At 44.6% G+C, this 16,466-nt stretch overlaps 1 protein-coding gene across 6 annotated transcripts in view; it reads left to right on the top strand.

The window, feature by feature from the left end:
- Positions 1-16,466, top strand: part of BAHCC1 (BAH domain and coiled-coil containing 1) — a 135,333-nt gene that overhangs the window by 102,536 nt on the left and 16,331 nt on the right. For all 6 annotated transcript variants that reach the window (XM_089539693.1, XM_089539684.1, XM_089539729.1 and 3 more), the window contains exons 10-16: positions 730-1,045; positions 1,799-2,500; positions 5,334-5,533; positions 6,119-6,255; positions 6,564-6,689; positions 15,319-15,433; positions 16,134-16,401. In XM_089539693.1, coding sequence (XP_089395819.1) covers positions 730-1,045; positions 1,799-2,500; positions 5,334-5,533; positions 6,119-6,255; positions 6,564-6,689; positions 15,319-15,433; positions 16,134-16,401 — 1,864 coding nt within the window. The remainder of the gene's footprint in view (positions 1-729; positions 1,046-1,798; positions 2,501-5,333; positions 5,534-6,118; positions 6,256-6,563; positions 6,690-15,318; positions 15,434-16,133; positions 16,402-16,466) is intronic.

Raw genomic sequence — 16,466 nt, 5'->3', positions numbered from 1 at the left:
TAAACTTCTGGTTTTGAAGAAAGACCTATACTGGCTTAAAATAGACATGAATATATAGTCAATCACTTGGCCATTTTTGGCTGGCAACTGACATGATTCATCACTTTTGGTGGAAAAGACTTTCCAGACAAACATTTTGGGGAGAGGATGGGGGAAGCAGAGATGGTGGGGGAAGCCTCACTTGCCCACCTCTGAAATAAAGGGCCACTCACTCAGCCTGACCAAATCAGGATGGGAGCTGAACACTGGTGCTCTGACAAAGGCACATCAAGGTGAAAATGTGAACCAGAAACACCAAAATGCTTGATGACTGTTAGTACCTTAAACTATAAAGCATTAGGGGCATTTAGAAGTCGAATACACACTTGCTGACAGTTTCACCATCAGACTTAAATGATTTTCTGAGAGACTGGCAGAACTTGGAAAAATTACTTTTTAGACTGCACTTCCCAAAGTGACCATGCCAGCTGGTGGATTCTGGAAGATGTAGTCAAAACAAAAGCAATACAGTGGGCCCTTTGTATACGCAAAGTTCTGGACTCCACCCACCCCCACATATGGGAAAAAACACGGGACCTCAAGTCCCATTGATTTTAGTGGTGGCACAATTCTGCGTGTGCAGGGGCACACACACGCCATTTTATCCCCACAGGTATGTATGGGGCAGGTGGACTGTATATCCAGGCTCTGGAGACAGCTTGTTGACCATCCATCTCTTCCATCTTTCAGAGGAAGCCTGAAGAGCCACCCCCAGAACTGGAGATGCCTGGCCCTGAGAAGCCACTCAAACCATCCCACAAAGCAGTTGCCTTAAATGCTCCCCCAAAGGGCCTGTCACCATCAGCTGCCTGCTCAGCCAAGCTCTCTCCATGCTGCCACCCACCTAAATGTCCTGCTCCCTGCACTTTACCTGTCTGTCCTGCTGTGGTGCCACGCTCACCTGCTGTAAGTCCAGTGCCCTCACAGAACTCCACGGGTCCTGAAATGGAGGACAAGCAGCCTGAGGGGCAGCCAGCCCAGGACTACCCCAAATCACTGGAACCAGGTAGACATTCATGCCAGGGTTCAATACGTGGAAGAGGAGGTGGCATTCACAAACGCATGTCATGGCTGCAAGAGCTCAGTCAGTATGCCATTCTAAGGGAATTCAATATTGATATAAAAATTGCTACCAGCTTCTGACTTGAGCTTCCTTTTACTAATAACTGAGAGGATATTGGATATTGGACTTGCTTGAGGCACCATGGTTTGATGCCATCATGTTATTTGGAATCCAGTACTGCACAGAATATGACAAGCATATTCAAAATCCTATAGCAAATCAGGTTTCTAGATCTCATAGTGGTACAGAAATAATTGAGGTTATGGAAAACAACTACCAAAAGCTAAAGATGAGTCAGAAAGAAATCTGGAGTTGGTAAATGTCAGATTTCTACTGCTCAGGATCAAGAGCTTAGCCTCTCTTAGTCCCTGTCCTTCCTGCAGCCATTTCATCCCAGTACTTTGTACCATTTTTTCTCAGGCAGTTTGCAAAAGACAAAACTTTTCAAATATTCCAAAATGAATACAATGATTTGAATTTGTTATAATCACAGAATGTGGGAGCCTTCACACACTATACAAAAAGAAGGATGTAAAAACTTGGGGCCAGGTTATATGGCTCAGAGATGCCCCCTTTTTGCATTTTGATAGATAACTTTGTGTGGTTTAGAGAGCCTAAGGTGACCTGAACTCAGTAGGCTGTGTGGTTTCCCCCTTTTGCTGTGGCTTATCTCAGTGCTTGTTTTTCTCCTTTCAGATCTTCCCCCTGGTTATTCCTACCCTGGGGCTGGCTTGGGCTATGCATCGCCATTACCCCTGGACCCAGCTGATCCTGACACTATGCAAACTGTCTCCACAGCAGCTGAGCCTGAACAGTCACGCACCTTCCCACCAGAGCAGGAGCCACACTGCGAGACAGAAGCCAGCCCACCCAGTGGGGCTGGGGACATTGAAGTAGAGCCCTCTCTCCCTCCCCCTCATCTCCTTGTGCACCCCCAAAGGCCCAGCCCCACAAACTTGGCCAAGGAGACCCCTTATTGCTCCCTGCTGGTCGGGGATGGCCGAGATGTCTTGGACTCTGCCTCACAAGAACATCAGGAAGATCCCAGAACAGATGCTCCCCTTCCAGGGCCTTCCCCTGAGGTGATGGCTGTGGAGGGGAGCCCGGTTGCAACACTGGAAGATGGCTGCCAGGAGGATGAGAGTGATGCTGATTCACCTGATGCCTCCTCACCGCAGACTGACGTGCAGGTGGCGCCATGTGGCCTGGATGCCCTGATAGCTGCCAGCATTGACCTGGGCGAACTCCCGGCCCTGGAGTCTCCTCTTCCCTCTCCATCTCCTGTGCCACCCCTCCCTTCGCCCTCTCCATGGAGCTCAGGGATTCCTGGCATTGCCCTGCTCAGTGAACTGGCTGAACTGGAACTCCGTCGGCAGCACTGTGACACCACCCCGCATGGTAAGGATGCAAGGGGCTATCTTGTCACTTTGTCCTGTCCTTCCCACTGAGGCTGTGAGTTTCAAGGGGGAGGCAGGGATTAGTGGTTATTTTGGTGCCTTTTCACCCATTTTGTTGGTGTGTCTCCTTCAGTGAAAGGAAGCAACCTATCAAGGGGTGGCTCCTCCCAGCTGAGTCAGAGGTAGGACCAAATACCTAATGGTTATAACATCTGTCCCTGCCTTCCAGACTAACCAGGAGGGAATTTATCACCACTTTTGTGCCCATTGTAGGGACTCAGCTAGGAGGCAACAGTGACTAAAGAAACAAACATGAAAATGTGTGCATGATGGGAAGATTGTCCTATGTCTGTAGAAGCAGAAACCCTGGAGTCTTTCCTCAGACCTTGAGGGAAAGTATGTCAATGTTTTACCTTTGACAAATATCGCAGGTGTATTGGCATTCTTGCTAGGTCCTTTTTCCCTGCTCTGTTCCAACAACCTGTATAGCGTTGTCTTTAACAGCTGGTGATCAGCTTCATTCTCATGAATGCTGTGCATCTCCCTGCCTCCCCCTCCACTACCCAGACTACCCTGTCCAAAGTCATAGAATCAGTGAGTAGGAATGAACCTCAGAAGCTGTCTAGTGCTAATCCTTGATGATGTCGGAAATCCAAGGTTTCCCACCAGGCAGTGGAAGGCCAAGGACTGTCAGAAAATCCACCACTTGTCCTCATTCATTCCTCACCTTGTTTGCAGCTGGTTAGAAAGGTAATCACTCTCCTGTTTCATCTGTGACTCCTTATTCTGTTGATGTAAAGATGAGAATTGGACTTGCAATTGTCCATTGGCAATCCCCACCTGCCCTGCCTTGACAAACAGATTGAATAAGCTGAAATAATACATCTGACTCTTTTCTGTCCAGAACTTCTATCTTCCTAGTATTCTCCGCTCCTTTCCACAAAGAAGCTATCTTCTTCACAAACAACCCTGCAGGGCTGCACACCTCCTCTACATTAATCCAGTTTTGCCTTCAAACCCTGTGTGGGCACACAGAATGATATCTGCAGTTCTAAAGGTCAATGAAGAGACAGCAGTTACTTTCTGAAGGCCTTGCTATTATTGTGCAGTGCATCTATATAACCCAGGCAGGAACAGGGGACTGTGGTCAGCCAACCTGTAGCTACAGGTATCTGGAACATGAGAATTATCTCTTTTGACCAAAGTTAGACCACAGACCTAACAACTCTCACCTGAGCAATTGGGAAGTGGTCATAGTAGCTGAGGGAGCCAGAGTTTTAATCCAAAAAGTTTTAAAAGCTCTTTCTAAATGCACTGTGTTGTGAACCAATGGGTCTATGTTACACCTTGAGGCACCTTTTTAGTGTCACAAATCCTTAGTGTCACCAATGGAAAATGTGTATGCCTTCCACACTGAGTCTGAGAGGCAAGAACCTTTAAGACCACCACTCTATTCTCTGTGTAGAAAGCAATATGGAGAGAGGAATTATGGATCCTGAATTGTTGCCATAGGGAGATTCGGAATGGGCCTGCAAGCCTAGGAAAATCCTTGTGTTCATCTGGTAAGAGCTACCAGATATGAACACTTCCCAGTGAGAGGAAGTGTTTTGGAGTTAATTTTGATGTCTGTTGTTTCTGAATCTCTAGAGAGCAGGATACACTAGAGTGCCACATGTTTGCAAAAATTATCAGGAGGGTGAAAATAGTGAAAGTCTCCCTTTTTAAAAATAGTCTCTATACCTTTCTGTTGCCATTTTTAAGCTTTCCATTTCCTGTCTCAGCAGAGACGGGAGCTACACCAACCCATATGTGCAGATGGTTATCTGTCTGTGGCTAAGCAAAGTCTGTACTTTTCATCCATATACAAATGGTTACTGCTCACACACCAGAACTGTTCTTTACCCACAGTGAAACAGAAACCACATGCAAGAAACCACGTACATTGCTTCTTGCACATGTGTGTAAGCCAATTCTCAGAGAGATGTGTGTGACGCACACGCACGTGCGCGCACACACACAATTTTGTCTTTGCCTTTTCTTGCCCCTTTTGTCTTCATGTCATCTCTCAGAACTCTTAAATGCGTAGCCAGATAATTATATTTCTCTTAAAACCCTCCCCTCTGAGTATGGCTTCTCCAAGAGGCCTGCTTACAGTTCTGTTGTTGCTCTGAAAGCTCCCCCCTCCCCATTATGTGCAGGCAATACTAGATCCTGGCTCCTATTTCTCGTCAAATGGCCTTGCTGTGGCCTGTGGCATCCCAATAACCTTTGCCTGGACGGACATGTTGTATATACCTGTAGTAAGCATCATCATGTGCCCAATAGCTCTAGGCCATGGTGTTTGGAGAGTATGATGGGTGGAAGCAAGGGAGGATTAGGTCTTGTTTGCAAATGCTCCAAACTGCAGAACCTGCTGCATTAGTGACAGCAGTGCCCAGGCTAATCCCTTCTATCACAATCTTCAACCCTTCATAGCAGATACATGTCATACATGTTCAAGAAAGAGGACTTGAGTTTACCTGAAAAAAGTAGATCTGTGAGACACAGGAGTAGAAACAAAACCATGATAATTGGCTGGACCCAATTACTGTACAGGAAATAGATTTTTAGTCAAAGAGAGCACACAGTTTGCACACAGTCACGATCATAAACTCTGAGTAAGGCTAGCTCTTATGCCTAGGATGTATGCAATAGGATCTAAAGATTATGCTGGCCAGCATGTAATATAGAGTATATATGTTGTGCATTTATATCATATATGTTTATGTATATATCCTTTAAACTGTAGAAGAGAATGCTTTTTCTTCAGGAGTAAATCTTTCTGCTTTCCACAGTGCTGGATGAAGACTTGGCAGCATTCAATCTGCAAAGCTTGGCCACCCTTGCTGCTGCCTGGGCACTGGTTGAGGCTACTGGCCTGGAGAGCAGCCCGCCTGACCTCCTCAACTTAGCAGAAGCTGCACCATGTGTGGAATTGCGTCCTCGCACACAGGTCTCCCGTCGCAAATACAACTGGACCCCTAAGACCAAACCTGTAAGTATCTTGCCTCCTGGGCACTATTGATGAGCAGGCTGCTAGAGCAGACAGCCACTTCCAGAGTTCCCCTGTCCCAGCATTCCACTCTGACATGTTTCTAGTATCAACCAGACAAATCAGAAGTGTCGTATTTAGTTTCTTCTTGCGTCCTATAATACTCTGCTCTTTTATACTTGCTGCATTTTTAGCCTTCTTGTCTGATGAAACTTCTGATAAAAGCTCTTAGATTCTATTTCTCAGAAACTGCTCATTATTTACCCCAGATAGCTTTTTCCTCTGGGGGGTGTGTGTGGATTATTTCTTCCTCTGACCCTTCAAAACACCAAGTCTCAGTGAGTTGAGTCTATAGAAATAGTCTGTTGTAAAACACACTTTTGGTTGTTGCCACCTGAAATCAATCTTTTCAGCATACAGGAGGGACTAGTTAGCCTTACATAGCACTTCCTTTCACTTCAGGAGTGCAGCTGCTCCTCAGGTTTGATCCACACAGGAAAAGAGAAGACGCATACAATTTAGGAATGAAACTACAACATTGCCATTTGCTTTTGATCATGATTATTTAGTCTCCTCCCTTGCCCATAGGTTTGTCCTTTGAAAGCTGCCATTGAGAACTTGGACACACAGGAAGTAGAGATGCGTATGCGTCTAGCAGAACTGCAGCGGCGCTATAAGGACAAACAGCGGGAACTGGCCAAACTGCAGAGGAGGCATGACCATGAGTGAGTGTCTCAACGTCTTCATTATTAACATTAATTTCCTAGCAAGAGGTGTTGGGTCTGTTGTCTTGAAGGCATGCGGAAAAGGCATACTAGAGCTAAGAACAGGAGGAGGGCAAGGGTGTGAAAGAACAGCACATCTGTGGGCTGCTCTTTCTGCTGCATCTGCATTTGTACAAGAAGTTCAAAGGCCTTTTCAGTCTTGTAAACTAGGCCTGCACCACCTCTGAAAGTCTACGCAAGGCCTGTCAAATGGGGGCTGAGAAGTTCTCATCCTTTACCTAGGTGTTCATTGTGGTTTTTGCCCATAGGCGAGATGAAAGCTCCCGGAGTCCAGCTCGACGGGGACCAGGGCGACCAAGAAAACGCAAGCACTCCAGCACACTCAGCTCAGTGCGACAGGGCTCCATCAGCAAGAGTGACAACAGGAAGGTCAAGTGAGTGAACTGTCGTGACTTCTATAGGTGTGGAGTGGAGAAATGGCACTATGTGCACAACACTGCAGGCCTCCCTAGAAGTGTGTGGAGCTACTTCTTTACATTAATGGCTATGTATAGACATTATCAAGTCAAGACGATGTAGTGGTTTGTGTTGGGCTGGGATTTCCATAGACCAGAGTTCAAATGCCTGCTTAGCTATGGAAACCCACTGGGTGACTTTGGGCCAGCCATACTCTCTTGGCCTTAGAAAACAGTAGCAAAACCTCCTCTGAATAAATCTTGTCAAAAAGACCCTGTGATAGGGTCACCATAAGTCAGAAATGATTTGAAGAACAAATAGACACTACTGTGAATGCAAGTGAAGAGTAAAGGTATATAGGACACCAGCAGATCTGTTTAGTCAAATATAAGTTGCTGCCAAAAACCTGTAAAGTAGTGAGCAAGAGGGGAAGAGGGCTGACCTTTTTCTCCAACTGCTGCTTTTTCCTGTTCCTCCTTCCCCATCACTTGGATTTCGTATCTCCCAATTATGTACTTTTCTAGCCTTAGAATGCAGCTGTGGAAGGGGGCTACAAGGAGAAATAAGTAATACTGTCTACAAATGGACATTTCAGACACTAGGACTATATTTCTGTTGTTTTTCTTTTGCCTTAGAAGCACTATGATTTTTTACATCAAGCAGAATGTGGCATGTGGTACACAGTTATAATTTGTTGTGATCTTGTGTATTTGTATATTGGAAACTGTCATTACAATTGTCAAGGAGAAAAGCCAGATCTTCCCTACCCCTACAAGACTCTGTGTTTATAGTATAATTATCACAATAAAACATTGTTAGGGGGTGGGTAGAAAAGAGAACATGGTGATAGTGTCCATGGAGTGTTCTGAGGGCCAAGTATCTTCCTGTTGTTGATGGCTACTCCTGTTACTTCCCCCCTGCCCAAGATGTGGCTGCATTTCAGCACCAAGTGTTGCGATTCCTTTGAACATCAGAGTGGACCTCAGGACCTGGGAGACTTACAGACCTGGAGAGATGCCTGTTTCTCTGTGCCCCCCTGCTTCATGTCTGCCTTGCCTCCTGCACCGCTCTGGGGAAAGAACTGCCCCTCTTTGAAGAGGAAGGCAGTGTTGCATAAAAGCCTCTTTATCTGTGCTGTATAAAGTCATTGGTCACGCTGCAGTGGTGTTCATTGCTGCTGGCGCTTTATGATTATCCATTAGCCGCCCGGCACAGTCATTCCCGCACTCACGGGCCCTGTATAATTGTCCTTCTCTGCTACAAATTGCCTCTCCCGGCAGGCCCATTTGCATAAATCCTCCAAGCTAGTCCAAACATGATTGGAGCACGCGTGTGTGCGCTGCATCAATCCTGATGATTTGGTAATAATAGTTAAATCTGTACTAAATGGTTCCTTCAATTAAGACAGAAGAAAAAAATTAATCTCTAGGTTTTATGTCACAAAACATTAGCAAATGTAGTGAAGGTTACAGGGGAAAAAAAGCAGTTAGTGTTGGCTTTGGGTTGCAACATGGCTCCACCATATGGCTCATGGAAACCTTCCAGGGCTCAATGGAGTACTTGCTTGCCTTTTCTCCCAGTCCTTCTTGCACCATCCCCCAGCCCTATGTATGGATGTATCCTGGGGTAGGAAAAATAGAATCTGTGCTCCCTCCTCAAATCATGTAAAGCAGAGAGAATTCATGGAGAATTGAAGTCAATGGGGAATCAGTTCTTAGCTGATTTCAAAACAGTCCCAGCTTTGGTACTGCTAAACTATCCTGTGACACCAGAAGAACAATAGAGTGGAGTACAAAAAGGGCAACAGGCAGGACTGCACATGCCAATATTCTCACACTTTGCTTTTTTAAGATTACATCTACACGATACCAGAAGTCACTCCCATATCTGGTGTATTTTTAAAAGCAAACCTTAACAGTTAGGTTTTAGTTTTGAAATATATGAGTATTCCATCCTTTCAGCTCTGTGACTTCCAAAATGGCCCATAATGGCATTCTAGGTTGCTTTTTTGCCTGGAAAGGAAAACTACTGGGACATAAAATTCTTCTGCTTTAGAAGAGAAACCAATATGTATTACCAGTTTCACACAGTACTTATAAACCAAGGCCTGGACTGGGGATTGATAAACCATCATTGCCTAGGGGGCATAGACATTCTGTTCTGCTGTAGTCTCTAGTTGAATATTTTGCAAGTTTTTAAAAGCACAAACTTTTTTCAAACCTGTAAAATTTCGTTTGAGCGCGGACCATATTAGCAGGGAAGCAGAATGACCTTCTGTAAAGGTGGTCAGTACCAGTTCTATCATGCTTCCTTCATATTTACCTGAAATTATCATATTCTGTATGTGGCTCCAGCTGATAGTTGTTCCCACTCCAGCCATGCTAGTGCTGCTTGTGATATGTTCACCATCCTCAGGGAACAGGGTCAAGTATGTGTTAGGGACATAGCTTCTTCTCTCTTTCCAATTCCTTAACCATTATACTTGTGGAATATTACTGCATCCATGAACTCCAAATTAAAAAGTGCCTGTGAAAGGTGTGACCTGCTCTGATCACTGCACCAGGCTCAGAGCCAGTGATGCCTGATGCTTTTCTGTGATCTTGTAAAATGAGCTCAGTCTGCCATTTCAAAGAGCCACAAACACACACACCAACATCCAGTCACAACACTCTTCCCATGTCAAAGCAACCTTTTCCCACAGATAAAAAGGATCACAGGAAGCCTCTAAATCATGCAAACTCCCAGAGAGAGATTGGCTTATACACCCATGATACTTGAACAGCACACCAGAACGGTGGCGTGTGCTACTTTCTGCTGGCTTCTTTACAGTGTGTCTGCCTTGTAAACCTGCCCCAGCAAACAACCGTGGCATAGGATTCCCTTTCTGTGTGCCAGGCCAAGGCTCCCAGCCATAGTGGCATCCCTTCCCTGTGTAGCAGGCAGAAGCTTTTGGCTTCCGTAAAGCAACACATGCTTATGTGGCAGCTGCAGGCCCAGCCCCTTGGCTAGCTTCCTATCAGAAACATTCCTGTCCTTTAAGCTTCCCACGCTGAGCAGAGATTCCTGCCAAGTTTGCCTCCTTTCAGCCACTCCCCGGAACTGAGCTATGGCCTTGAGCCATGGCAATTCCTGCTTGAGTATGCCGAGGCACAAATCTCCAATCTCCAGTATTCTGAGGCACAAAGGTTGGGTTTGGGGTTTGGCCTTGGCCTTGGCCTGAGCTGGAGTTACTTGCCATCCCTAAGCCAGCCCATTCCTCTTTCTGCCTGTCACTGTGGTCCTTTGCCTGGCTCAGGGTGCTCTGCTCCCTTCCCATCCCTCTGTTTAACCAGGGAATTCCCTCCTTCCTTTTCTGCCGCCACCACTGCTGCTGCCAGAATGGAATTTGGCACCCGCTCTGGGGTTGACTCAGGGTCAGAAGGTTGAGGTACAAGGGCGCAGCCCTGAGAGAGAGGTGTGAACAGAAGCTGTCTTGGGAAGATGGGGTTTAGGCGGCCTCAAGCCCTGGGCTGCATTCCCAGGGTGGAGCAAACAAGAGGCAGTTTCTCTGGAGCCTGGGTGCTGGAGTGGAGCAATTAGAACTAACGAGCAATGGAGATCAGAGTGGGCCGGCAGTCAGCTGTGGGGGATGGACCCAAGCCTTCAGGGAGCTAATTCATTTCATATTTACTATGCTAGGAGGAGAAGCTGTGAGAGCTTTGCCAAAGCATAGTGGAACAGATATGCTAGAAAGTGTCAAAAGGTGACCCATCCAAGATAAAGTCAGACCTAATTTGTCATTGTTGTGGGTGGGGGGGAAAGGTAAGCCTCCTCTGTTTATTTTCCATTCTGGAACCAAGCTATTTGGCACTTCTTTCCTTTTTCTCAGCATCAAGCAAGACATCCCTTCATTGCTCCTCTAAAGTGTCAGATGGATCAAATCCTAATCTCAATCTCTCCTCTAGGCTGGTTTGAACTGAATGCACACTCTACCTAAAAGGGACAGGAAGGGTTTCAAAGGGAGTTGTAATGATATACTAATTCTAGAGATTTTGGAGCTCTCATTCCACAGATTTTACCAAAACATGGTATGGAATGGAAGCATGTGAAGGAACAACCTCTAGGTACTGGGTTTTGCATATGCTGCAATTCCATGGAAGCACAGAAGGAAAGCAGAAAGGGGTAAAAGGCATATAATTCAGCTTTTTGCAATTTTCAGATCCTCCTCCCCCAATTCCCCTTCCACTACTACTCCCACTATTCCTATTAGCCAAGGAAGTGCATGGGCAATGCCTGTTGGAATACCTGAAGCCAAAGATATTGCTCAGTGAGAGTGGATGAAAGGTGGGCTTCCATGCCCTGTATGATTTTACATTGCTATGTATGACTAGATTAATATTCTGAATATTGCATGCAAAACAGCCCAGAGACCAGAATAAAGTATGCAAAAAATAAAGAAAAATCATAAACAAGCCCAATTTCCACAAATATGTGTAGAATGTTGGTTGTGTGGTGCAGAATGTACAGAATGCATACAGCCATGCCCACCAAAGTTATTGCCAACAGCTCTAGACTATCTGTTTGTGGTAGTGCACTAAAGTACAGAAATTGATTCCCAGAACAAAATCCCTTACCTTGTGTAGAATCCAGAGCATTCAAGCTCATTTCTCTTTTTCTTTAAAAAACAAAAACAATTTTTATCCCAGTGCTAGTTATGGAGAATAAGCTCAAAATTATGTTGCCAGAATCTGCTCAACCCTTAAGGATAACTTTATGTAAAAAATCCTGGAGAGAAAGCACTTTGTGTTGGAAACAGTATAATGTTTCTTAGTTTTCTGGTGCACATACACTTTGTATACATATGCTGGGGAACTGCAGCCAATCTTTCTTATTGCATGTACGTGCAGGAACATTTCCCAGCACACATAAAGGTCTGTGTGGGAATTTAAGTGCAGCCCTGAGAAAATGGGAGAGGGTTGAAATAGGGCTTTCATTGGTCAAGAGCGTGAGACAACTTAATTCAGCATTCTCCACCGCACGACTCCAGTCCCTATCCTCCTTTCCTTAGAGACCTATAATGCATCACAAATTTTTTCCATGAGTCCTTGCAATTCTTTCCCATCACCTCTCTAAGTAGAATACATATTAAGAATTTTGGAAAGAAAAGACAATCAGAATAATAGCACAACATATATAATCTTTGGTCATTCAGAAAATATTCTGCTACATCACTGGGGGCATGGAGAAATTCTGATCCAGAATCCTTATCACTATGTGTATGCATTAAAGCATGTACTTTTGATGCCTCTCTTAGCTTCTTGATTCTTATGAGACTTAATATTTGCCAAGTGTATGTGCCCCTACACCTGCCCATAAAATCTGTCACTTTGGAGCAGAGCGCAAGGATGGCACTCAAACTGCTTACACAACCCACATTGCCCCCAGTATTGCTATCTTCTTGGTGCAGAGGGAGTTAAGCTGCCAGGGCAGGCACTACACTGTAGTTCCTCTGGCAATTCCCTTGCACATAAAACCTTCTGACAAGCTCAGCTGAAAGAGGCAATTGTCCCAAAGCCCCCACCGTAGCTGGTGAATTAATGAGCTGCAGCAGAAGTGGCAGCCGCTCTGCTTTGGAATGTTGCTGGAAGGCATGAAAAGCCCAGGAATGTCTCCTCCCTTTCATAGAGCAGCCACGGGACATGCGAGAGGGGTTCCGTGTTGTGCCCTCATCTCCCTCCCTCTCGCCCTCAAAAAAAGAAGAAAAAGGAAATGTGCAAGAGGGGGTGCAGTCAATGTTCTGGACTCAGTTCAGCCTCTATCATGCAACTGCTGTATCCTGACATTGTTTAGCTAGGCCCCTTAGAAGCACGTTCTTCCACTAGAGCACCCAGGGTCCCCTCACCAGACCCACCCTTTCATGTGTCCTTTAGGACAGTGCCTAACAGGCTATCAAATATAGGCTGGGGGAAATAAGCTATCTCCCCCCCCCCCCCCGGCCAGTGCCAGGAATTAGTTCTGTATTTGTGCACTGTTTCTTTCTTGCCTGGAAACTCACCATAGAGACCAACACAAGTCCACAGACCACCATTTGGAGTAGTTTGCATGAGGAATCAGTTTCTTTTCAAAAAGAGTAACATAATAGTAACTAACTACCTTTAAAATTCCCCCTGTAACTCATTAATGGCCTTAAAAATAACGTCCCAAGTTTGCAGTCAGAACTTTTTAGTCATGATCCCTTCTCTTGGAAGAGCACTGCTGAAAAGAACTAGTGTGGCACAGTGGTTTGAGTGTTGGACTAGACTCTAGAAACCAGTGTTTAAATCCACGCTGAGCCATAAAACCCACTGGGTGACCCTTGGGCAAGTCACACACTTTCAGCCTCAGAGGATGGCAATGGCAAACATCCTCTGAATTAATCTTGCCAAAAGAAAAAAAAAAACACCATAGTAGGTTTGCCTTAGGGTCGCCATAAATCAGAAATAACTTGAAGACACAAAATAAGTAAGTAATCCTGTAAATAATAAGGATGTTGTTGTTGTTGTTGGTTTCAAGTAATTTCTGACTTTTGGTTACCCTACAGCAAACCTACCATTGGGTTTTCTTGGCAAGATTTGTTCAGATGAGGTTTATTATTGTCCTCCCTTGAGGCTGAGAGAGAGTGGCTTTCCCAAGGTCACCCAGTGGGTTTCATGCCTGAGCTTAGAACTGAACCCTGGTCTCCAGAGTCATAGTCCAACTCTCAAACCGCTATGCTATGCTGGGTTTCACAACAGAATTACTTAAGAAAAAATGCAAATCTTTTCCACAATGGAAAGTTTTTATAAGAAATTATTTGAGTGCATATTAAGCATTGCTTATTTGGATTTATGCAAAGTTGCACTGTCTCATGGAATGGACGTATACATAGCTCAGTGTGGGATTCTCATCAAACTAGATTTAAATGTGCATGAATGATACAGAGCACAAAGAAACACATTTTACACATACATACACACAAACACACAGTCACAATTCCTTACAATATATCAGGCCTTTTGCCTCCCTGCCAGTCTGGAAGATTTTTCTAGTAACACTAACTAGCGCACATATGTGTCAGGAGAAATTTGTTCTCTCCTGTTTTACACAGCTACTACACTTCAGTCTTCACCCAGCCAGCTTCTTGACGAAAGAGTGTTCAATAGAACCCAGATGTCTTGCCACCTAGTTCCTGCTATGCCCTCCTGCTCTGGAGAGACATGAGGAGTCTTGGCCTCATCTGCAGGCAGAAGGAATGCTCAGAGCAGATTTAGAATCTTAGCGGGCATCCAGCACTTAGATGGCAACATCACAAATGAGACCAGGCTTAAAAGCTATATTTGCTTAGCCCTATCCACCTATCTCTTGCAACTGTGGGACTATAATGTTTGTTTGTTTGCAAAATGAAGCCCCCTTCCTCCCCAAAAAACACACCTCTTCTAGATAGTGTTGACCGAGGCATTACCATTTTTCTGCCTGAAAAAAACTGTGCCAAGCTGATACATGCTTAATATAAATGTTCTTCTTTTGTATTTTGAAGCAGTCATTTGCCAACATATTTTAATATATAACCATCGGGTCTTGAATGAATGTTGTAAATGGTATTTTGAGTCAAATGATGCTCTATAGAAGTTAAAGGAGCAGAGAGAATTGGCTATACCATGTTTGCATAGGCATATCTAGTTCATGCTACATGCATATGTGGGGAATTCCAAAAGAATTCTCAAAGGAGGCTTTGCACAGGGATAGGGAGGAGAAAGAATACATTTTCCCACGGTCCAGAGATTTGGTTTACCAGGAAAAAACATCCAAGACTAAATTGCAGATGATGTTTCAGAATGTGAAAACTTGGTTTCCCTGCACATGCATTCATTTTATCCAGATTTTGTAAGATTTGTTGGAGCCATTAAGAAGCTGTTTTAAATCAAAACAATCAATATTCCAAAACAGAGTTGCTGGTCTCAGCTCTTATCTAGAACTGTGTGCCACTTGTGCAGAATCTGTAGCTTGAAAGCAGTTTGTGTTTCTGTATGTGGCATGCTATTTTAAGAACTACCACATCCAGAGTTCCTTGTGTATACAACAGAAGGAAGACCAACTGGTAACAGGGACAATCACCATAATAAGCAAGGACCTTGATGCCTAGGACATTGAGAATCAGTGCTACTGATTTCCAAGGGAAAATACAGGTGAATAAATGCATAACATAACACATAATAACATTTATATTACATAATCATGGCAAGACCATGTTGTGTCTTGCTATAAATAAAAATAAGACAGCCAGCATAAAATAAAGGTAAACAGAGGAGCAAAACAAAAGCATATCAACCAGTTCTCCAGGTTTTCAAAATGATCAAGGCCTTTCTGAAGCTTGGCTTGGGCAACACACTGCAAGATAGGATGGGATCTGGGCTGTTAACTGGGAGAAGAGAACTGTGTGCTGCAAGTTTGTATTTGGTCCAAAACAGTTATACATCTTGCTTGGCTCTGGGTGGTGCTTACCCTTTTATCTCATCAACCCACAGTCTCCCTTCTTAATAAGGAAGACAGTGAACTGTGTATCTTTCCACTCGACTCTCTCCCAATCAAGCATTTTTTCCCCATTCACAGGTCAGTAAAAGCCAGCTTATCACTACTGTGTGCAGAGCTGAGGACTGACGGGGAGCCCAAGAAGAAGAAAAGGAAAATATCAGAGACAGCCTATGGTGGCCTCAAAAGCTCCCAGGTGAGCACACTTTGCTTTCCTCTTTTATCTTTATCTTGTATCAGAATAAAGAATTAGCCAAGTTAGGCCTGATCAGAGAAAAGTCCAGCCATCTTCTGGCCCTGTTTCTTAAACCAATCAGAGGGTAATATTATCTGTATGGATGCATTAGGCTCCAAGGACCACTCCAGCACAATCGGTAAATCCTGCATAGGCTTAGCTGATATGAATATTCACATTTTCTTTATCCTACAAGGTAGACAGACAGACAGACAGACAGACAGATATTGCTATATGTTATCCCACTGCATAATTACTAAAATAAACTGTGCATAATAAGCATACATGTGCACAATTGTATTATTTAAACCAGATGTCTTGCTTTGTTTTGTTAGTTTGGCAGTTTGTTTGCAGAGAAAATGGGGCCCTGGTTTTTACTGTATTTAGGAAAAGAAGTGGCAATGGAACTTGCCAGCAAAGCAGTTCCTGTAAAGTATAGAAACCCATTCCTTGAATCATTAAGGTCTGGTTATGAAGAATACAAACTCAGTTCTGCTGGTGGCAGTGCCAGATGAGATTTCCCAGTCTTTTCCAGTGTCCTCATTCTGACATGTGTCCCACAGCTGAGCAGGAGGGAGAGGGAGTCATGAAAGAGTGACAGTTTTGTGCTTCTTCTACTGATAGTAACATGTCTGCTTCTGCACTGCACTTGTTTCTACAGGAGAAAGTGCACTGCAAAAAGAGCAGCTCCCAAAGCAAACTGGCTTCCAATGTGGTGCACAAGGTCTCCCATCTCAAGCAGAAGGTCAAAAGCAAAGACTTGCCTACAGGCATTGGCCCATTTCACCGGAAAGAGCTTACACAAGGTGTACAGATCCAAAAGAAACTTTCTCATCCCAAGAACTCCAAAGGCATGTCTTCTGCCAAATACCCACAACAGGACCTTGCTACCATGGAGACCAAGCAAAGCACAGGGAATCCTCATGCAGGTAATGGCAGGTTGAAGGAATGACATCAACTGATGCTTGGAAAGTAAAGATGTTGGTGGTGGGAG

The sequence above is a fragment of the Sceloporus occidentalis genome, unplaced genomic scaffold, assembly GCF_023333645.1.
Source record: "Sceloporus occidentalis isolate IW3139 unplaced genomic scaffold, rSceOcc1.0.p SCAF_1, whole genome shotgun sequence".
NCBI classification, from domain to species: domain Eukaryota; kingdom Metazoa; phylum Chordata; class Lepidosauria; order Squamata; family Phrynosomatidae; genus Sceloporus; species Sceloporus occidentalis.
The sequence above is the reverse complement of the archived record's forward strand: the minus strand, read 5'-3'. Positions and strand labels throughout refer to the sequence as shown.